This window comes from Eptatretus burgeri, chromosome 5 (genome assembly GCF_056783735.1).
Source record: "Eptatretus burgeri isolate ZD-2024b chromosome 5, Ebu_testis_v1, whole genome shotgun sequence".
NCBI classification, from domain to species: domain Eukaryota; kingdom Metazoa; phylum Chordata; class Myxini; order Myxiniformes; family Myxinidae; genus Eptatretus; species Eptatretus burgeri.
Window position 1 is genome coordinate 576,403 of NC_140965.1, and position 25,279 is coordinate 601,681.

The following is a 25,279-nucleotide window of genomic DNA, read 5'->3' on the forward strand; positions in this document are numbered from 1 at the left end:
ATATCGTAATGGACTCTGCCTGTGAGGAATATCGTTATGGACTCTGTCTGTGAGGAACATCGTTATGGACTATATCTGTGAGGAACATCGTTGTGGACTCTGTGAGGAACATCGTTATGGACTCTGTGAGGAATATCGTTGTGGACTCTGTGAGGAACATTGTTATGAACTCTGTCTGTGAGGAACATCGTTATGGACTCTGAGGAATATTGTTATGAACTCTGTGAGGAATATCGTTTTGAGCTCTGTGAGTAACATTGTTATGAACTCTGTGAGGAACATTGTTATGAACTCTGTGAGGAACATTGTTATGAACTCTGTGAGGAATATCGTAATGGACTCTGTCTGTGAGGAATATCGTTATGGACTCTGTCTGTGAGGAATATCGTTATGGACTCTGTCTGTGAGGAATATCGTTATGGACTCTGTCTGTGAGGAATATCGTTATGGACTCTGTCTGTGAGGAACATCGTTATGGACTCTGTCTGTGAGGAACAGTTTTATGAACTCTGTGAGGAACATTGTTCTGAACTCTGTGAGGAACATTGTTATGAACTCTGTGAGGAATATAGTTATGGACTCTGTGAGGAATATCGTTCTGGACTCTGTGAGGAACATCATAATGGACTCTGTGAGGAACATCATTATGGACTCTGTGAGGAACATCATTATGGACTCTGTGAGGAACATCATTATGGACTCTGTGAGGAACATTGTTATGAACTCTGTGATTAATATCATCATGAACTCTGTGAGGAATATCGTTATGGACTCTGTGAGGAACATTGTTATGGACTCTGTCTGTGAGGAACATCGTTATGGACTCTGTGAGGAATATTGTTTTGAACTCTGTGAGGAACATCGTTATGGACTCTGTGAGGAACATCGTGATGGACTCTGTGAGGAACATCGTGATGGACTCTGTGAGGAACATCGTAATGGACTCTGTCTGCGAGGAATATCGTTATGGACTCTGTCTGCGAGGAATATCGTTGTGGACTCTGTCTGTGAGGAACATCGTTATGGACTCTGTCTGTGAGGAACATCGTTATGGACTCTGTCTGTGAGGAACATTTTTATGAACTCTGTGAGGAACATCGTTATGGACTCTGTGAGGAATATCGTTATGGACTCTGTGAGGAATATCGTGATGGACTATGTGAGGAACATCGTGATGGACTCTGTGAGGAACATCATTATGGACTCTGTGAGGAACATCGTTATGGACTCTGTGAGGAATATTGTGATGGACTCTGTGAGGAACATCGTTATGGACTCTGTGAGGAATATCGTTATGGACTCTGTGAGGAATATCGTGATGGACTATGTGAGGAACATCGTGATGGACTCTGTGAGGAACATCGTTATGGACTCTGTGAGGAATATCGTGATGGACTCTGTGAGGAACATCGTGATCGACTCTGTGAGGAACATCGTGATGGACTCAGTGAGGAATATCGTGATGGACTCTGTCTGTGAGGAATATCGTAATGGACTATGTCTGTGAGGAACATCGTTATGGACTATATCTGTGAGGAACATCGTTATGGACTATATCTGTGAGGAACATCGTTGTGGACTCTGTGAGGAACATCGTTATGGACTCTGTGAGGAATATCGTTATGGACTCTGTGAGGAATATCGTTATGAACTCTATCTGTGAGGAACATCGTTATGGACTCTGTCTGTGAGGAACATCGTTATGGACTCTGTGAGGAATATTGTTTTGAACTCTGTGAGGAACATCGTTATGGACTATGTGAGGAACATCGTTATGGACTCTGTGAGGAACATCGTTATGGACTCTGTGAGGAACATCGTGATGGACTCTGTGAGGAACATCGTGATGCCTCTGTGAGGAACATCGTGATGGACTCTGTCTGTGAGGAATATCGTAATGGACTCTGCCTGTGAGGAATATCGTTATGGACTCTGTCTGTGAGGAACATCGTTATGGACTCTGTCTGTGAGGAACATCGTTATGGACTCTGTGAGGAATATTGTTTTGAACTCTGTGAGGAACATCGTTATGGACTATGTGAGGAACATCGTGATGGACTCTGTCTGTGAGGAATATCGTAATGGACTCTGTCTGTGAGGGATATCGTTATGGACTCTGTCTGTGAGGAACATCGTTATGGACTCTGTCTGTGAGGAACATTTTTATGAACTCTGTGAGGAACATTGTTATGGACTCTGTGAGGAATATCGTTATGGACTCTGTGAGGAATATCGTGATGGACTATGTGAGGAACATCGTGATGGACTATGTGAGGAACATCGTTATGGACTATGTGAGGAACATCGTAATGGACTATGTGAGGAACATCGTTATGGACTCTGTGAGGAACATCGTTATGGACTCTGTGAGGAACATCGTGATGGACTCTGTGAGGAACATTGTGATGGACTCTGTGAGGAATATCGTTATGGACTCTGTCTGTGAGGAACATCGTTATGGACTCTGTGAGGAATATCGTTTTGAACTCTGTGAGGAACATCGTTTTGCACTCTGTGAGGAACATCATTTTGGACTCTGTGAGGAACATTGTTATGGACTCTATCTGTGAGGAACATCGTTATGGACTCTGTGAGGAATATTGTTATGAACTCTGTGAGGAATATTGTTATGAACTCTGTGAGGAATATCGTTTTGAACTCTGTGAGGAACATTGTTATGGACTCTGTCTGTGAGGAACATCGTTATGGACTCTGTGAGGAATATTGTTTTGAACTCTGTGAGGAACATCGTTATGGACTCTGTGAGGAACATCGTGATGGACTCTGTGAGGAACATCGTGATGGATTCTGTGAGGAACATCGTAATGGACTCTGTCTGTGAGGAATATCGTTATGGACTCTGTCTGTGAGGAACATCGTTATGGACTCTGTCTGTGAGGAACATCGTTATGGACTCTGTCTGTGAGGAACATTTTTATGAACTCTGTGAGGAACATCGTTATGGACTCTGTGAGGAATATCGTTATGGACTCTGTGAGGAATATCGTGATGGACTATGTGAGGAACATCGTGATGGACTCTGTGAGGAACATCATTATGGACTCTGTGAGGAACATCGTTATGGACTCTGTGAGGAATATTGTGATGGACTCTGTGAGGAACATCGTTATGGACTCTGTGAGGAATATCGTTATGGACTCTGTGAGGAATATCGTGATGGACTATGTGAGGAACATCGTGATGGACTCTGTGAGGAACATCGTTATGGACTCTGTGAGGAACATCGTTATGGACTCTGTGAGGAACATCGTGATGGACTCTGTGAGGAACATCGTGATGGACTCTGTGAGGAACATCGTGATGGACTCTGTGAGGAACATCATTATGGACTCTGTGAGGAATATTGTGATGGACTCTGTGAGGAATATTGTGATGGACTCTGTGAGGAACATCGTTATGGACTCTGTGAGGAATATCGTTATGGACTCTGTGAGGAATATCGTAATGGACTATGTCTGTGAGGAACATCGTTCTGGACTATATCTGTGAGGAACATCGTTATGGACTATATCTGTGAGGAACATCGTTGTGGACTCTGTGAGGAACATCGTTATGGACTCTGTGAGGAATATCGTTATGAACTCTATCTGTGAGGAACATCGTTATGGACTCTGTGAGGAATATCGTTGTGGACTCTGTGAGGAACATTGTTATGAACTCTGTGAGGAACATCGTTATGGACTATGTGAGGAACATCGTTATGGACTCTGTGAGGAACATCGTTATGGACTCTGTGAGGAACATCGTGATGGACTCTGTGAGGAACATCGTGATGGACTCTGTCTGTGAGGAACATTGTTATGGAACTCTGTCTGTGAGGAATATCGTTATGGACTCTGTCTGTGAGGAATATCGTTATGGACTCTGCCTGTGAGGAATATCGTTATGGACTCTGTCTGTGAGGAACATCGTTATGGACTCTGTCTGTGAGGAACATTGTTATGGACTCTGTGAGGAATATCGTTATGGACTCTGTGAGGAACATCGTTATGGACTATGTGAGGAACATCATTATGGACTCTGTGAGGAACATCGTTATGGACTCTGTGAGGAACATCGTTATGGACTCTGTGAGGAACATCGTGATGGACTCTGTGAGGAACATCGTGATGGACTCTGTGAGGAACATCGTGATGGACTCTGTCTGTGAGGAATATCGTAATGGACTCTGCCTGTGAGGAATATCGTTATGGACTCTGTCTGTGAGGAACATCGTTATGGACTCTGTCTGTGAGGAACATCGTTATGGACTCTGTGAGGAATATTGTTTTGAACTCTGTGAGGAACATCGTTATGGACTATGTGAGGAACATCGTGATGGACTCTGTCTGTGAGGAATATCTTAATGGACTCTGTCTGTGAGGGATATCGTTATGGACTCTGTCTGTGAGGAACATCGTTATGGACTCTGTGAGGAACATCGTTATGGACTCTGTGAGGAACATCGTGATGGACTATGTGAGGAACATCGTGATGGACTCTGTGAGGAACATCGTGATGGACTCTGTCTGTGAGGAATATCGTAATGGACTCTGCCTGTGAGGAATATCGTTATGGACTGTCTGTGAGGAACATCGTTATGGACTCTGTCTGTGAGGAACATTGTTATGGTGTCTGTGAGGAACATTGTTATGGACTCTGTGAGGAACATCGTTATGGACTCTGTGAGGAACATTGTTATGGACTCTATCTGTGAGGAACATCGTTATGGACTCTGTGAGGAATATTGTTATGAACTCTGTGAGGAATATCGTTTTGAACTCTGTGAGGAACATTGTTATGGACTCTGTCTGTGGGGAACATCGTTATGGACTCTGTGAGGAATATTGTTTTGAACTCTGTGAGGAACATCGTTATGGACTATGTGAGGAACATCGTGATGGACTCTGTCTGTGAGGAATATCGTAATGGACTCTGTCTGTGAGGGATATCGTTATGGACTCTGTCTGTGAGAAACATCGTTATGGACTCTGTCTGTGAGGAACATTTTTATGAACTCTGTGAGGAACATTGTTATGGATTCTGTGAGGAATATCGTTATGGACTATGTGAGGAACATCGTGATGGACTATGTGAGGAACATCGTTATGGACTATGTGAGGAACATCGTTATGGACTATGTGAGGAACATCGTTATGGACTCTGTGAGGAACATCGTTATGGACTCTGTGAGGAACATCGTGATGGACTCTGTGAGGAACATCGTGATGGACTCTGTGAGGAACATCGTGATGGACTCTGTGAGGAACAGCGTGATGGAATCTGTCTGTGAGGAATATCGTAATGGACTCTGCCTGTGAGGAATATCGTTATGGACTCTGTCTGTGAGGAACATCGTTATGGACTCTGTCTGTGAGGAACATCGTTATGGACTCTGTGAGGAATATTGTTTTGAACTCTGTGAGGAACATCGTTATGGACTCTGTCTGTGAGGAACATCGTTATGGACTCTGTGAGGAATATTGTTTTGAACTCTGTGAGGAACATCGTTATGGACTATGTGAGGAACATCGTGATGGACTCTGTCTGTGAGGAATATCGTAATGGACTCTGTCTGTGAGGGATATCGTTATGGACTCTGTCTGTGAGGAACATCGTTATGAACTCTGTGAGGAACATTGTTATGGACTCTGTGAGGAATATCGTTATGGACTCTGTGAGGAATATCGTGATGGACTATGTGAGGAACATCGTGATCGACTATGTGAGGAACATCGTTATGGACTATGTGAGGAACATCGTTATGGACTATGTGAGGAACATCGTTATGGACTCTGTGAGGAACATCGTGATGGACTCTGTGAGGAACATCGTGATGGACTCTGTGAGGAACATCGTGATGGACTCTGTGAGGAACATCGTGATGGACTCTGTCTGTGAGGAATATCGTAATGGACTCTGCCTGTGAGGAATATCGTTATGGACTCTGTCTGTGAGGAACATCGTTATGGACTCTGTCTGTGAGGAACATCGTTATGGACTCTGTCTGTGAGGAACATTGTTATGGACTCTGTGAGGAATATCGTTATGGACTCTGTGAGGAACATCGTGATGGACTCTGTGAGGAACATCGTGATGGACTCTGTAAGGAACATCGTGATTGACTCTGTGAGGAATATCGTGATGGACTATGTGAGGAACATCGTGATGGACTCTGTGAGGAACATCGTGATGGACTCTGTCTGTGAGGAATATCGTCATGGACTCTGCCTGTGAGGAATATCGTTATGGACTCTGTCTGTGAGGAACATCGTAATGGACTCTGTCTGTGAGGAATATCATAATGGACTCTGTCTGTGAGGAACATTTTTATGAACTCTGTGAGGAACATTGTTATGGACTCTGTGAGGAATATCGTTATGGACTCTGTGAGGAATATCGTGATGGACTCTGTGAGGAATATCGTGATGGACTATGTGAGGAACATCGTTATGGACTATGTGAGGAACATCGTTATGGACTATGTGAGGAACATCGTTATGGACTCTGTGAGGAACATCGTTATGGACTCTGTGAGGAACATCGTGATGGACTCTGTGAGGAACATCGTGATGGACTCTGTGAGGAACATCGTGATGGACTCTGTCTGTGAGGAATATCGTAATGGACTCTGCCTGTGAGGAATATCGTTATGGACTCTGTCTGTGAGGAACATCGTTATGGACTCTGTCTGTGAGGAACATCGTTATGGACTCTGTGAGGAATATTGTTTTGAACTCTGTGAGGAACATCGTTATGGACTATGTGAGGAACATCGTGATGGACTCTGTCTGTGAGGAATATCGTAATGGACTCTGTCTGTGAGGGATATCGTTATGGACTCTGTCTGTGAGGAACATCGTTATGGACTCTGTCTGTGAGGAATATTTTTATGAACTCTGTGAGGAACATTGTTATGGACTCTGTGAGGAATATCGTTATGGACTTTGTGAGGAATATCGTGATGGACTATGTGAGGAACATCGTGATGGACTATGTGAGGAACATCGTTATGGACTATGTGAGGAACATCGTTATGGACTCTGTGAGGAACATCGTTATGGACTCTGTGAGGAACATCGTTATGGACTCTGTGAGGAACATCGTGATGGACTCTGTGAGGAACATCGTGATGGACTCTGTGAGGAACATCGTGATGGACTCTGTGAGGAACATCGTGATGGACTCTGTCTGTGAGGAATATCGTAATGGACTCTGCCTGTGAGGAATATCGTTATGGACTCTGTCTGTGAGGAACATCGTTATGGACTCTGTCTGTGAGGAACATCGTTATGGACTCTGTGAGGAATATCGTTATGGACTCTGTGAGGAACATCGTGATGGACTCTGTGAGGAACATCGTGATGGACTCTGTAAGGAACATCGTGATTGACTCTGTGAGGCACATCGTAATGGACTCTGTCTGTGAGGAATATTATAATGGACTCTGTCTGTGAGGAATATCGTTATGGACTCTGTCTGTGAGGAACATCGTTATGGACTCTGTCTGTGAGGAACATTTTTATGAACTCTGTGAGGAACATTGTTATGGACTCTGTGAGGAATATCGTTATGGACTCTGTGAGGAATATCGTGATGGACTCTGTGAGGAATATCGTGATGGACTATGTGAGGAACATCGTGATGGACTCTGTGAGGAACATCGTTATGGACTCTGTGAGGAACATCGTTATGGACTCTGTGAGGAACATCGTGATGGACTCTGTGAGGAACATCGTGATGGACTCTGTGAGGAACATCGTGATGGACTCTGTGAGGAACATCGTGATGGACTCTGTGAGGAACATCGTGATTGACTCTGTGAGGCACATCGTAATGGACTCTGTCTGTGAGGAATATCATAATGGACTCTGTCTGTGAGGAATATCGTTATGGACTCTGTCTGTGAGGAACATCGTTATGGACTCTGTCTGTGAGGAACATTTTTATGAACTCTGTGAGGAACATTTTTATGAACTCTGTGAGGAACATTGTTATGGACTCTGTGAGGAACATCGTTATGGACTCTGTGAGGAATATCGTTATGGACTCTGTGAGGAATATCGTTATGAACTCTATCTGTGAGGAACATCGTTATGGACTCTGTGAGGAATATCGTTATGAACTCTGTCTGTGAGGAACATCGTGATGGACTCTGTGAGGAATATCGTTTTGAACTCTGTGAGGAACATCGTTTTGAACTCTGTGAGGAACATCATTATGGACTCTGTGAGGAACATTGTTATGGACTCTATCTGTGAGGAACATCGTTATGGACTCTGTGAGGAATATCGTTATGGACTCTGTGAGGAATATCGTTATGAACTCTATCTGTGAGGAATATCGTTTTGAACTCTGTGAGGAACATTGTTATGGACTCTGTCTGTGAGGAACATCGTTATGGACTCTGTGAGGAATATTGTTTTGAACTCTGTGAGGAACATCGTTATGGACTCTGTGAGGAACATCGTGATGGACTCTGTGAGGAACATCGTGATGGACTCTGTGAGGAACATCGTAATGGACTCTGTCTGTGAGGAATATCGTAATGGACTCTGTCTGTGAGGAATATCGTTATGGACTCTGTCTGTGAGGAACATCGTTATGGACTCTGTCTGTGAGGAACATCGTTATGGACTCTGTCTGTGAGGAACATTTTTATGAACTCTGTGAGGAACATCGTTATGGACTCTGTGAGGAATATCGTTATGGACTCTGTGAGGAATATCGTGATGGACTATGTGAGGAACATCGTGATGGACTCTGTGAGGAACATCATTATGGACTCTGTGAGGAACATCGTTATGGACTCTGTGAGGAATATTGTGATGGACTCTGTGAGGAACATCGTGATGGACTCTGTGAGGAACATCGTGATGGACTCAGTGAGGAATATCGTAATGGACTCTGTCTGTGAGGAATATCGTAATGGACTCTGTCTTTAAGGAACATCGTTATGGACTATGTCTGTGAGGAACATCGTTATGGACTATATCTGTGAGGAACATCGTTATGGACTATATCTGTGAGGAACATCGTTGTGGACTCTGTGAGGAACATCGTTATGGACTCTGTGAGGAATATCGTTATGGACTCTGTGAGGAATATCGTTATGAACTCTATCTGTGAGGAACATCGTTATGGACTCTGTGAGGAATATTGTTTTGAACTCTGTGAGGAACATCGTTATGGACTATGTGAGGAACATCGTGATGGACTCTGTCTGTGAGGAATATCGTAATGGACTCTGTCTGTGAGGGATATCGTTATGGACTCTGTCTGTGAGGAACATCGTTATGAACTCTGTGAGGAACATTGTTATGGACTCTGTGAGGAATATCGTTATGGACTCTGTGAGGAATATCGTGATGGACTATGTGAGGAACATCGTGATGGACTATGTGAGGAACATCGTTATGGACTATGTGAGGAACATCGTTATGGACTATGTGAGGAACATCGTTATGGACTCTGTGAGGAACATCGTGATGGACTCTGTGAGGAACATCGTGATGGACTCTGTGAGGAACATCGTGATGGACTCTGTGAGGAACATCGTGATGGACTCTGTCTGTGAGGAATATCGTAATGGACTCTGCCTGTGAGGAATATCGTTATGGACTCTGTCTGTGAGGAACATCGTTATGGACTCTGTCTGTGAGGAACATCGTTATGGACTCTGTCTGTGAGGAACATTGTTATGGACTCTGTGAGGAATATCGTTATGGACTCTGTGAGGAACATCGTGATGGACTCTGTGAGGAACATCGTGATGGACTCTGTAAGGAACATCGTGATTGACTCTGTGAGGAATATCGTGATGGACTATGTGAGGAACATCGTGATGGACTCTGTGAGGAACATCGTGATGGACTCTGTCTGTGAGGAATATCGTCATGGACTCTGCCTGTGAGGAATATCGTTATGGACTCTGTCTGTGAGGAACATCGTAATGGACTCTGTCTGTGAGGAATATCATAATGGACTCTGTCTGTGAGGAACATTTTTATGAACTCTGTGAGGAACATTGTTATGGACTCTGTGAGGAATATCGTTATGGACTCTGTGAGGAATATCGTGATGGACTCTGTGAGGAATATCGTGATGGACTATGTGAGGAACATCGTTATGGACTATGTGAGGAACATCGTTATGGACTATGTGAGGAACATCGTTATGGACTCTGTGAGGAACATCGTTATGGACTCTGTGAGGAACATCGTGATGGACTCTGTGAGGAACATCGTGATGGACTCTGTGAGGAACATCGTGATGGACTCTGTCTGTGAGGAATATCGTAATGGACTCTGCCTGTGAGGAATATCGTTATGGACTCTGTCTGTGAGGAACATCGTTATGGACTCTGTCTGTGAGGAACATCGTTATGGACTCTGTGAGGAATATTGTTTTGAACTCTGTGAGGAACATCGTTATGGACTATGTGAGGAACATCGTGATGGACTCTGTCTGTGAGGAATATCGTAATGGACTCTGTCTGTGAGGGATATCGTTATGGACTCTGTCTGTGAGGAACATCGTTATGGACTCTGTCTGTGAGGAATATTTTTATGAACTCTGTGAGGAACATTGTTATGGACTCTGTGAGGAATATCGTTATGGACTTTGTGAGGAATATCGTGATGGACTATGTGAGGAACATCGTGATGGACTATGTGAGGAACATCGTTATGGACTATGTGAGGAACATCGTTATGGACTCTGTGAGGAACATCGTTATGGACTCTGTGAGGAACATCGTTATGGACTCTGTGAGGAACATCGTGATGGACTCTGTGAGGAACATCGTGATGGACTCTGTGAGGAACATCGTGATGGACTCTGTGAGGAACATCGTGATGGACTCTGTCTGTGAGGAATATCGTAATGGACTCTGCCTGTGAGGAATATCGTTATGGACTCTGTCTGTGAGGAACATCGTTATGGACTCTGTCTGTGAGGAACATCGTTATGGACTCTGTGAGGAATATCGTTATGGACTCTGTGAGGAACATCGTGATGGACTCTGTGAGGAACATCGTGATGGACTCTGTAAGGAACATCGTGATTGACTCTGTGAGGCACATCGTAATGGACTCTGTCTGTGAGGAATATTATAATGGACTCTGTCTGTGAGGAATATCGTTATGGACTCTGTCTGTGAGGAACATCGTTATGGACTCTGTCTGTGAGGAACATTTTTATGAACTCTGTGAGGAACATTGTTATGGACTCTGTGAGGAATATCGTTCTGGACTCTGTGAGGAATATCGTGATGGACTCTGTGAGGAATATCGTGATGGACTATGTGAGGAACATCGTGATGGACTTTGTGAGGAACATCGTTATGGACTCTGTGAGGAACATCGTTATGGACTCTGTGAGGAACATCGTGATGGACTCTGTGAGGAACATCGTGATGGACTCTGTGAGGAACATCGTGATGGACTCTGTGAGGAACATCGTGATGGACTCTGTGAGGAACATCGTGATTGACTCTGTGAGGCACATCGTAATGGACTCTGTCTGTGAGGAATATCATAATGGACTCTGTCTGTGAGGAATATCGTTATGGACTCTGTCTGTGAGGAACATCGTTATGGACTCTGTCTGTGAGGAACATTTTTATGAACTCTGTGAGGAACATTTTTATGAACTCTGTGAGGAACATTGTTATGGACTCTGTGAGGAACATCGTTATGGACTCTGTGAGGAATATCGTTATGGACTCTGTGAGGAATATCGTTATGAACTCTATCTGTGAGGAACATCGTTATGGACTCTGTGAGGAATATCGTTATGAACTCTGTCTGTGAGGAACATCGTGATGGACTCTGTGAGGAATATCGTTTTGAACTCTGTGAGGAACATCGTTTTGAACTCTGTGAGGAACATCATTATGGACTCTGTGAGGAACATTGTTATGGACTCTATCTGTGAGGAACATCGTTATGGACTCTGTGAGGAATATCGTTATGGACTCTGTGAGGAATATCGTTATGAACTCTATCTGTGAGGAATATCGTTTTGAACTCTGTGAGGAACATTGTTATGGACTCTGTCTGTGAGGAACATCGTTATGGACTCTGTGAGGAATATTGTTTTGAACTCTGTGAGGAACATCGTTATGGACTCTGTGAGGAACATCGTGATGGACTCTGTGAGGAACATCATGATGGACTCTGTGAGGAACATCGTAATGGACTCTGTCTGTGAGGAATATCGTAATGGACTCTGTCTGTGAGGAATATCGTTATGGACTCTGTCTGTGAGGAACATCGTTATGGACTCTGTCTGTGAGGAACATCGTTATGGACTCTGTCTGTGAGGAACATCGTTATGGACTCTGTCTGTGAGGAACATTTTTATGAACTCTGTGAGGAACATCGTTATGAACTCTGTGAGGAATATCGTTATGGACTCTGTGAGGAATATCGTGATGGACTATGTGAGTAACATCGTGATGGACTCTGTGAGGAACATCATTATGGACTCTGTGAGGAACATCGTTATGGACTCTCTGAGGAATATTGTGATGGACTCTGTGAGGAACATCGTGATGGACTCTGTGAGGAACATCGTGATGGACTCAGTGAGGAATATCGTAATGGACTCTGTCTGTGAGGAATATCGTAATGGACTCTGTCTTTAAGGAACATCGTTATGGACTATGTCTGTGAGGAACATCGTTATGGACTATATCTGTGAGGAACATCGTTATGGACTATATCTGTGAGGAACATCGTTGTGGACTCTGTGAGGAACATCGTTATGGACTCTGTGAGGAATATCGTTATGGACTCTGTGAGGAATATCGTTATGAACTCTATCTGTGAGGAACATCGTTATGGACTCTGTGAGGAATATCGTTGTGGACTCTGTGAGGAACATTGTTATGAACTCTGTCTGTGAGGAACATCGTTATGGACTCTGAGGAATATTGTTATGAACTCTGTGAGGAATATCGTTTTGAGCTCTGTGAGGAACATTGTTATGAACTCTGTGAGGAACATTGTTATGAACTCTGTGAGGAATATCGTAATGGACTCTGTCTGTGAGGAATATTGTTATGGACTCTGTCTGTGAGGAATATCGTTATGGACTCTGTCTGTGAGGAATATCCTTATGGACTCTGTCTGTGAGGAATATCGTTATGGACTCTGTCTGTGAGGAATATCGTTATGGACTCTGTCTGTGAGGAACATCGTTATGGACTCTGTCTGTGAGGAACAGTTTTATGAACTCTGTGAGGAATATAGTTATGGACTCTGTGAGGAATATCGTTCTGGACTCTGTGAGGAACATCATAATGGACTCTGTGAGGAACATCATTATGGACTCTGTGAGGAACATCATTATGGACTCTGTGAGGAACATTGTTATGAACTCTGTGATTAATATCATCATGAACTCTGTGAGGAATATCGTTATGGACTCTGTGAGGAATATCGTTATGAACTATGTGAGGAATATCGTTATGGACTCTGTAAGGAACATTGTTATGAACTCTGTGAGGAATATAGTTATGGACTCTATGAGGAATTTCGTTCTGGATTCTGTGAGGAACATCATTATGGACTCTGTGAGGAACATTGTTATGGACTCTGTGAGGAACATTGTTATGAACTCTGTGATTAATATCATCATGAACTCTGTGAGGAATATCGTTATGGACTCTGTGAGGAATATCGTTATGAACTCTGTCTGTGAGGAATATCGTTATGAACTCTGTCTGTGAGGAACATCGTTCTGGACTCTGTGAGGAATATCGTTTTGAACTCTGAGGAACATCGTTTTGAACTCTGTGAGGAACATCATTATGGACTCTGTGAGGAACATTGTTATGGACTCTATCTGTGAGGAACATCGTTATGGACTCTGTGAGGAATATTGTTATGAACTCTGTGAGGAATATCGTTTTGAACTCTGTGAGGAACATTGTTATGGACTCTGTCTGTGAGGAACATCGTTATGGACTCTGTGAGGAATATTGTTTTGAACTCTGTGAGGAACATCGTTATGGACTATGTGAGGAACATCGTGATGGACTCTGTCTGTGAGGAATATCGTAATGGACTCTGTCTGTGAGGGATATCGTTATTGAACTCTGTCTGTGAGGAACATCGTTATGGACTCTGTCTGTGAGGAACATTTTTATGAACTCTGTGAGGAACATTGTTATGGACTATGTGAGGAACATCGTTATGGACTCTGTGAGGAACATCGTGATGGACTCTGTGAGGAACATCGTGATGGACTCTGTGAGGAACATCGTGATGGACTCTGTCTGTGAGGAATATCGTTATGGACTCTGTCTGTGAGGAACATCGTTATGGACTATATCTGTGAGGAACATCGTTGTGGACTCTGTGAGGAACATCGTTATGGACTCTGTGAGGAATATCATTATGGACTCTGTGAGGAACATCGTTATGGACTCTGTGAGGAACATCGTTATGGACTATATCTGCGAGGAACATCGTTATGGACTATATCTGTGAGGAACATCGTTGTGGACTCTGTGAGGAACATCATTATGGACTCTGTGAGGAATATCGTTATGGACTCTGTGAGGAATCTCGTTATGAACTCTATCTGTGAGGAACATCGTTATGGACTCTGTGAGGAATATCGTTATGGACTCTGTGCGGAACATTGTTATGAACTCTGTCTGTGAGGAACATCGTTATGGACTCTGTGAGGAATATTGTTATGAACTCTGTGAGGAATATCGTTTTGAACTCTGTGAGGAATATCGTTTTGAACTCTGTGAGGAATATCGTTATGGACTCTGTGAGGAACATTGTTATGAACTCTGTGAGGAACATTGTTATGAACTCTGTGAGGAATATCATAATGGACTCTGTCTGTGAGGAATATTGTTATGGACTGTCTGTGAGGAATATCGTTATGGACTCTGTCTGTGAGGAATATCGTTATGGACTCTATCTGTGAGGAACATCGTTATGGACTCTGTGAGGAATATCGTTATGGACTCTGTGAGGAATATCGTTATGAACTCTATCTGTGAGGAATATCGTTTTGAACTCTGTGAGGAACATTGTTATGGACTCTGTCTGTGAGGAACATCGTTATGGACTCTGTGAGGAACATCGTTATGGACTCTGTGAGGAACATCGTTATGGACTCTGTGAGGAACATCGTGATGGACTCTGTGAGGAACATCGTGATGGACTCTGTGAGGAATATCGTTATGGACTCTGTCTGTGAGGAACATCGTTATGGACTCTGTCTGTGAGGAACATCGTTATGGACTATATCTGTGAGGAACATCGTTATGGACTATATCTGTGAGGAACATCGTTATGGACTATATCTGTGAGGAACATCGTTGTGGACTCTGTGAGGAACATCGTTATGGACTCTGTGAGGAATATCGTTATGGACTCTGTGAGGAATATCGTTATGAACTCTATCTGTGAGGAACATCGTTATGGACTCTGTGAGGAATATCGTTGTGGACTCTGTGAGGAACATTGTTATGAACTCTGTCTGTGAGGAACATCGTTATGGACTCTGAGGAATATTGTTATGAACTCTGTGAGGAATATCGTTTTGAGCTCTGTGAGGAACATTGTTATGAACTCTGTGAGGAACATTGTTATGAACTCTGTGAGGAATATCGTAATGGACTCTGTCTGTGAGGAATATTGTTATGGACTCTGTCTGTGAGGAATATCGTTATGGACTCTGTCTGTGAGGAATATCCTTATGGACTCTGTCTGTGAGGAATATCGTTATGGACTCTGTCTGTGAGGAATATCGTTATGGACTCTGTCTGTGAGGAACATCGTTATGGACTCTGTCTGTGAGGAACAGTTTTATGAACTCTGTGAGGAATATAGTTATGGACTCTGTGAGGAATATCGTTCTGGACTCTGTGAGGAACATCATAATGGACTCTGTGAGGAACATCATTATGGACTCTGTGAGGAACATCATTATGGACTCTGTGAGGAACATTGTTATGAACTCTGTGATTAATATCATCATGAACTCTGTGAGGAATATCGTTATGGACTCTGTGAGGAATATCGTTATGAACTATGTGAGGAATATCGTTATGGACTCTGTAAGGAACATTGTTATGAACTCTGTGAGGAATATAGTTATGGACTCTATGAGGAATTTCGTTCTGGATTCTGTGAGGAACATCATTATGGACTCTGTGAGGAACATTGTTATGGACTCTGTGAGGAACATTGTTATGAACTCTGTGATTAATATCATCATGAACTCTGTGAGGAATATCGTTATGGACTCTGTGAGGAATATCGTTATGAACTCTGTCTGTGAGGAACATCGTTCTGGACTCTGTGAGGAATATCGTTTTGAACTCTGAGGAACATCGTTTTGAACTCTGTGAGGAACATCATTATGGACTCTGTGAGGAACATTGTTATGGACTCTATCTGTGAGGAACATCGTTATGGACTCTGTGAGGAATATTGTTATGAACTCTGTGAGGAATATCGTTTTGAACTCTGTGAGGAACATTGTTATGGACTCTGTCTGTGAGGAACATCGTTATGGACTCTGTGAGGAATATTGTTCTGAACTCTGTGAGGAACATCGTTATGGACTCTGTGAGGAACATCGTGATGGACTCTGTGAGGAACATCGTGATGGACTCTGTGAGGAACATCGTGATGGACTCTGTGAGGAACATCGTGATGGACTCTGTGAGGAACATCGTAATGGACTCTGTCTGTGAGGAATATCGTAATGGACTCTGTCTGTGAGGAATATCGTTATGGACTCTGTCTGTGAGGAACATCGTTATGGACTCTGTCTGTGAGGAACATCGTTATGGACTCTGTCTGTGAGGAACATCGTTATGGACTCTGTCTGTGAGGAACATTTTTATGAACTCTGTGAGGAACATCGTTATGAACTCTGTGAGGAATATCGTTATGGACTCTGTGAGGAATATCGTGATGGACTATGTGAGTAACATCGTCATGGACTCTGTGAGGAACATCATTATGGACTCTGTGAGGAACATCGTTATGGACTCTCTGAGGAATATTGTGATGGACTCTGTGAGGAACATCATGATGGACTCTGTGAGGAACATCGTGATGGACTCAGTGAGGAATATCGTAATGGACTCTGTCTGTGAGGAATATCGTAATGGACTCTGTCTGTAAGGAACATCGTTATGGACTATGTCTGTGAGGAACATCGTTATGGACTATATCTGTGAGGAACATCGTTATGGACTATATCTGTGAGGAACATCGTTGTGGACTCTGTGAGGAACATCGTTATGGACTCTGTGAGGAATATCGTTATGGACTCTGTGAGGAATATCGTTATGAACTCTATCTGTGAGGAACATCGTTATGGACTCTGTGAGGAATATCGTTGTGGACTCTGTGAGGAACATTGTTATGAACTCTGTCTGTGAGGAACATCGTTATGGACTCTGAGGAATATTGTTATGAACTCTGTGAGGAATATCGTTTTGAGCTCTGTGAGGAACATTGTTATGAACTCTGTGAGGAACATTGTTATGAACTCTGTGAGGAATATCGTAATGGACTCTGTCTGTGAGGAATATTGTTATGGACTCTGTCTGTGAGGAATATCGTTATGGACTCTGTCTGTGAGGAATATCCTTATGGACTCTGTCTGTGAGGAATATCGTTATGGACTCTGTCTGTGAGGAATATCGTTATGGACTCTGTCTGTGAGGAACATCGTTATGGACTCTGTCTGTGAGGAACAGTTTTATGAACTCTGTGAGGAATATAGTTATGGACTCTGTGAGGAATATCGTTCTGGACTCTGTGAGGAACATCATAATGGACTCTGTGAGGAACATCATTATGGACTCTGTGAGGAACATCATTATGGACTCTGTGAGGAACATTGTTATGAACTCTGTGATTAATATCATCATGAACTCTGTGAGGAATATCGTTATGGACTCTGTGAGGAATATCGTTATGAACTATGTGAGGAATATCGTTATGGACTCTGTAAGGAACATTGTTATGAACTCTGTGAGGAATATAGTTATGGACTCTATGAGGAATTTCGTTCTGGATTCTGTGAGGAACATCATTATGGACTCTGTGAGGAACATTGTTATGGACTCTGTGAGGAACATTGTTATGAACTCTGTGATTAATATCATCATGAACTCTGTGAGGAATATCGTTATGGACTCTGTGAGGAATATCGTTATGAACTCTGTCTGTGAGGAACATCGTTCTGGACTCTGTGAGGAATATCGTTTTGAACTCTGAGGAACATCGTTTTGAACTCTGTGAGGAACATCATTATGGACTCTGTGAGGAACATTGTTATGGACTCTATCTGTGAGGAACATCGTTATGGACTCTGTGAGGAATATTGTTATGAACTCTGTGAGGAATATCGTTTTGAACTCTGTGAGGAACATTGTTATGGACTCTGTCTGTGAGGAACATCGTTATGGACTCTGTGAGGAATATTGTTTTGAACTCTGTGAGGAACATCGTTATGGACTATGTGAGGAACATCGTGATGGACTCTGTCTGTGAGGAATATCGTAATGGACTCTGTCTGTGAGGGATATCGTTATTGAACTCTGTCTGTGAGGAACATCGTTATGGACTCTGTCTGTGAGGAACATTTTTATGAACTCTGTGAGGAACATTGTTATGGACTCTGTGAGGAATATCGTTATGGACTCTGTGAGGAATATCGTGATGGACTGTGTGAGGAACATCGTGATGGACTATGTGAGGAACATCGTTATGGACTATGTGAGGAACATCGTTATGGACTATGTGAGGAACATCGTTATGGACTCTGTGAGGAACATCGTTATGGACTCTGTGAGGAACATCGTGATGGACTCTGTGAGGAACATCGTGATGGACTCTGTGAGGAACATCGTGATGGACTCTGTCTGTGAGGAATATCGTAATGGACTCTGCCTGTGAGGAATATCGTTATGGACTCTGTCTGTGAGGAACATCGTTATGGACTCTGTCTGTGAGGAACATCGTTATGGACTCTGTCTGTGAGGAACATTGTTATGGACTCTGTGAGGAATATCATTATGGACTCTGTGAGGAACATCGTTATGGACTCTGTGAGGAACATCGTTATGGACTATATCTGCGAGGAACATCGTTATGGACTATATCTGTGAGGAACATCGTTATGGACTATATCTGTGAGGAACATCGTTGTGGACTCTGTGAGGAACATCATTATGGACTCTGTGAGGAATATCGTTATGGACTCTGTGAGGAATCTCGTTATGAACTCTATCTGTGAGGAACATCGTTATGGACTCTGTGAGGAATATCGTTATGGACTCTGTGCGGAACATTGTTATGAACTCTGTCTGTGAGGAACATCGTTATGGACTCTGTGAGGAATATTGTTATGAACTCTGTGAGGAATATCGTTTTGAACTCTGTGAGGAATATCGTTTTGAACTCTGTGAGGAATATCGTTATGGACTCTGTGAGGAACATTGTTATGAACTCTGTGAGGAACATTGTTATGAACTCTGTGAGGAACATTGTTATGAACTCTGTGAGGAATATCATAATGGACTCTGTCTGTGAGGAATATTGTTATGGACTGTCTGTGAGGAATATCGTTATGGACTCTGTCTGTGAGGAACATCGTTATGGACTCTGTCTGTGAGGAACATTTTTATGAACTCTGTGAGGAACATTGTTCTGAACTCTGTGAGGAACATTGTTATGAACTCTTTGAGGAACATCGTTATGCACTCTGTGTGAGGGATATCGTTATGAACTCTGTGTGTGAGGAACATCGTTATGCACTCTGTGTGTGAGGGATATCGTTATGCACTCTGTGTGTGAGGAACATCGTTATGCACTCTGTGTGTGAGGGATATCGTTATGAACTCTGTGAGGAACATCGTTGTGAACAGAGCGGAGATTGAGCGCACGCCAAAGAAGACGACACGGCCATTGAGTCCGTGTTGAGGCGGTTGACTCGTGAGGCGAAGTAAGACGCCGACCCTTTGCTTCTGGTTTGGTCGATGAGGACGAGCCGAATACCTGAAGCCTTGACACTGGGGCTTTGAGCCTTTATTTGGAGCTCCGCATGCAGGTTGCCTGACGTGCATTTGTCCCACTACTTGAGAAGTTTCTCAATTCCAGTTCCACAAGGGTCAGCTCTGGGTAGCCCCACCTGGTAGTAATTCAACAGCTGAGCGGGATTTGAACGCAGGACCCATCAATATAACTAGCTCACTGAAATAGGCCTGTCATTTGCAAGAAGGATCCTCTTCGATGTATTCTGCAACCTTTTGCATGGTGTAGACAGCCATAGTATGCACAGAGAATAGCATGGAGCTTCAAAGTCTTCCATTAGGGCTAGAAAGATATATTTGTGGTAGGTGCACTCTCATTTTGTTCTCCGGCCTGCGTTTGAATCTCAACTCAAATTTAAATTGTAACCCCTCGTGTTTTGCATGGAGGGTAGGGCGTCAATGTGTGCACCGTCATTTAGAAGGATGTTAAGCTGGTGGCAATATCTGCCTGCCATATTTGTTGGTCGAAGTTAAAGATCCCATTTGTTGTTGTTTTTTTTTTGCGAGGAATAGTGTGAGTTATCACTAGCACCATAAACAAATGACAAATTGCTGCTCAAATCACCTTCAGTCGAATGTAAGGCCTGGCCACCTAGCTCCTAAAAGACTTGGGCAAAAAACATTCCCCAGCCAACCCGACAAGAAAGTGTGAATGATTGAGTGTGTTAAAAAATGTAGGATAAGAAGTTGGTTGTGGTCCTCCATTACCCATGATCAATGGTTACAAATATCTCAATCAAAGTCTGAATTCACAACTATCCATCATTTGAAAAAAAAATTGTCCATAGTATGCAGTGATGCGAGTTGCTTGACTTTTCTATGTAATGAATGGCACTTATTTACGTGTGCAGGAGAAACACGTGCAGCTTATTCATATTGAATCTCGTGCATCACGACGCTATCACTCTGAGCTGGAAATATATGTGGAGTGTGAAGGTGGATGGCCTGCCCTGCGTGAGTTCCTGAACTTCCTACGTGCACAAGCTTCAGATGTCATGGCTCTTGGAACACCCGGATGTGGACTGCGGGATGGTATACCGCCCAGGCACTACGTATTGATGTTTTAAATCATTTTCCAGACAATAACGAGGTTATTTAAATAATGTTTTGATGAACAATTTTTTTTATATACCTGAACATTTGATAAACAAATCATATGTGCATATATATATATATATATATATATATATATATATATATATATATATATATATATATATATATATATATATATATATATATATATATATATATATATATATATATATATATATATATATATATATATATATGTGGTTGACGTCATTTCCAGTTGTTCGCACACTGCAGTGTAAGCTCCTTCGCCACATCAAAATAAGCGTTTTTGTGTTTTTGTTTGTATATTTTGTTTTCGAGATTTGTGTCAGAGGTTGTGGGTTTTGTTTCCATAAAGGTTGTGGTTGTGTTCGTAACAGTTTCACGGGCATTTGTATTGTTTTATTGGAAGAAGCAGGTTGAGGCCTGGCGTTTAAGTTTTGCATTTAAGTCAGTTGGGGCCTTGGGAATTTGGTTGATAAAAAGTGTATAAATGGCGAAGGAGAAAGGAATGGGAGTGTGTAGTGGCGACTATCTTTTTACACGCATCATTTTCTCCTTGAACCTCTGGTCTGTGCAGGCACAATCTATCCACCAAGTTTGTTCTGTACATGCTGATGCTCTGCTAGCAAATGTGGGGCATGGTTTAAAACGAGGACCAACCCATCAACCTCGGAGTACTTTTCTAAACCAAGGCAGGAAATGGATAAAATGAAGAAGAAGAATCGCAGGAGAGCGAAAAGCCATTGGACAGTGAAGCTATAACCTAGTACCGGTGCTGCGAGGTTCTTTTTGGCTTCCTTTTGGTTTTCGTTCTCTTCATTTTTCCTTACTTGTTTCTGGGGGATCACTCTCGTCGACCAGACGAACGTTCCTACTTCATCGGCCTTTGTATTCAATCCGGGTTTCGAGGAACATTAGCTGCATCTCGGTGGAACCACCACAGGCGAACTTCCTTATTTCCCGTACTTAGTATTTTCAGCTGCTGGAAATCAACATTTCATGATGTGTTTCCTGCCAGGATTTTGTAACCTGCATTCGGAGGAGTATTGGCCATGTGCATCTCAGCTGCTTTCGTTATTACTCCGGTCGCTATGTTTGCTGAGAATCATGGAGACTTGGAGACTGCCGTTCATCTTACCACCGTATGACCACATGTGAGTGGAAATTCCCACACACATCATTTCTACTTTGGTGACCCTGACGTGATTGCGAAATGGTAGTTTTTGAACAAGACTTTCTGCACGTTTGGTCTCATCTGTATCTTCGATCACCAATCATCATTTCTGAACCCGGAGAACATGGTCCTGCATCAGACATGTCTCCAGAGGCCCCATCACCTTCCCCAGTCGTGAAGGTTGGACTGAAACTCCCTCCCTTTTGGCCCAATGACCCAGCCTTATGGTTTGCACAGGTGGAAGCACACACACATTTCCTGACCCAAAATATCACAAAGCGGGATACAAAATTTGCTTACATCGTTGGCTCCCTGCACCCAGAGATTGCACGAGAAGTCAGCGATTTTTCTTTCCAACCAGCCAAGGATGGACAGATACGACAAGCTCAAGACTGAGCTCATATGACGTACCTCTGCATCTGAGCAGAAACGCTTGCACTAGCTGCTCATCTCAGAAGAGCTGGGAGACAGGAAACTGTCGCAGTTTCGTCGGAGTATGAGGCAGCTTTTTGGTGATGCTCATCTAGAAGATAACATTTTAAAACAGCTATTCTTGCAGCGTTTACCCAACAATGCTCAACTCATCGTGGCCTCTCCCAGTGAAGCTGTGACCATCGAACAGCTCACTAAGATTGCTGATAAAATCATTGAAGTGGCAGCACCCAGACCTTCAATTGTTGCCATGACACACCAGCCCCTTGGTGCAACATCTGATCATTCGGTCATCCAGGATTTGTGGTCGATCATCCCTTTATTGATCAATCATATATGAAAGATCATGCATAAAATGTTGGTATAACAGTTATAGTGAAACAAACAATCTTTCCGGGTCGATCTGACCCACAAATGCATTCAAGGGGATTTTGTGTTTTAAAATATTTTTTCGCACGGCCCTGAAAGACAAAAACCAAAGCAAACACACAGTTATATGTATTACTGTTTATTCTCAGCAGATATGAAAGATCATCTATTAAAAAAAATTCACAATAAAATTATAGTGAAACATTTTTTTCAGAGCCAGGGGCTAAATGAGTCACTTCTGAATTGTTGGAGTGGAATTTCCCATGATCCTGATTTGGAAAAAAAAGCAAAACGCTCATACAGGATTATGAATTACCCTTTATTCGAAGCATGTATGAAAGATCATCGATAAAAACGTTTTTACAACAAAATTATAGGGAAACAAAAATGAGTGCATTCGCGGGGGTATTACATTTTAAAAATATATCTTCTTGTGATCCTGAAAGACAAAGCAAAAATAAAACACACATAGGAATATGTATTACACTTTGTTCTAACCACATATGAAAGGTCATGTGTAAAAATGTTTTTGTTCGAGCGAAATATAGGTTAATGAATGCTCAGATCTGTCTGACCCACGAATGCATTAACGTGAAGTTTTTTTTGTTTTTTTCACATGAAATTTTCAATGACATTTTTCGAACAATCCCGACAAAAAAAATTCAATAAACACACAGGAATGTGTCAAACCTTTTATTTGGCGCATATGTGAAAAATCATACAAAAACATATTTTATTAAAAAAGTTGCAAAAAAACAAAACTGCCGCGTCAATCTGTCCCGTCGGGCGCAGCCAAGTGTTAATATTTTTTACGATTCATATTGTATTTCACTAATTACCTCTGCCACCGAAAGTGAAAGGAGGTTGTTTTTCACCCCGTCTGTCTGTGAACAGGATATCTCAAAAGGTTGTGGATGGATTCAGACTAAATTTGGTGGACAGGTTGGGTTTGTGACAATAACAAAATGACTACATTTTGCTGAAGATCCGAATCTGGATCTGGATAGGAGAAATTTTAATTCATTTTTCACCATTGAGTAACTGCTAAAAACTGTATATTGTATGATGTCTCAAAAAGTTATGAATGGATTCATAGGAAACTTTGTGGACAGGTTGGATAAGTGACAAAGACAAATTGATTCGATTTTGGTGAAGATCCGAATCCGGATAGGAGAATTTTTCAGATTTTTACAAGTGATTCTTCACCATTGAGAAATGGAGCCAAAAGCGATATAAAACAAGATATCTCAAAATGTTGTGGATGGGCTATGACAAAACTTGGTGGATGACTGGTTAGTTGACTGGTTAGATGGTGGTTAGATGACTAGAGCAAGCCAATTAGATTTTGGTTCAGTTCAGCAAATCTGGCCTATTGGTGAGAGTAGCTGCTGAAATCTATCTGTCCGGGCTCTTCCCGACATCTTTGTTCTCTTCACACGTCTCTATAATTTTTTTCACAGTTCTCTTTATTCATTCCAATTCTTGCTTTTTTTCTCTTTCATATATTTTACTCTTTATCTATCTCTCTCTCAGGAGAAGTGAATTCTTGCAGAAATTTTACTGTAAGGCTCACTTGGCTGCACCTGGATTGGTTTGAGGGCAGTGGAGTAGCGGCTGAAACCCAAATCATATCAAGGTTCCTCCTGATGACTCCATCTTTCCTCTTTACTTCTTTGGGTTCCTTCTTGGCCTTCCGTTTCATTATATCTCAAAAAGTTGTGGATGAGTTATGACAAAACTAGGTGGATGAGTTGGTTAGTTAACAAGAACAAGCCAATTCGATTTTGGTTCAGATCCAGCTCATCAGTGGGATACAAAACATAAACTGTTCATCCTGGAGGAGGTATGCAGTATGGGTATATTTATTACATTAGACCCTTTAGAACCATAAAACCCTTTAAGACTCATTCGACTCTTTTAAAAAATTAAGACCATGAAGATCCGAGGACCCCTAAAACTCCTAAGATCCTGACCCCTCTAACCCACCAGCACCTTTTGACCCCTAAGAAACCCTAAAACCCTTTAAAACCTCGGAGACCATTTATACTCCTAAGATGCTTTAACACCCCGAAGAATCCTAAAACCCTTTAAGAACCCCCGAAGACCATTTAGACCCCTAAGACCCTGAAAGACCCCTA

The 25,279-nt window shown here is 42.5% G+C and overlaps 1 protein-coding gene across 1 annotated transcript in view; it reads left to right on the forward strand.

Moving 5' to 3' along the window:
* TPH1 (tryptophan hydroxylase 1) overlaps positions 1 to 25,279 on the forward strand; it is a 175,190-nt gene that overhangs the window by 69,295 nt on the left and 80,616 nt on the right. Inside the window, exon 3 of the mRNA XM_085880358.1 lies at positions 20,941 to 21,087. Coding sequence (XP_085736484.1) covers positions 20,941 to 21,087 — 147 coding nt within the window. The remainder of the gene's footprint in view (positions 1 to 20,940; positions 21,088 to 25,279) is intronic.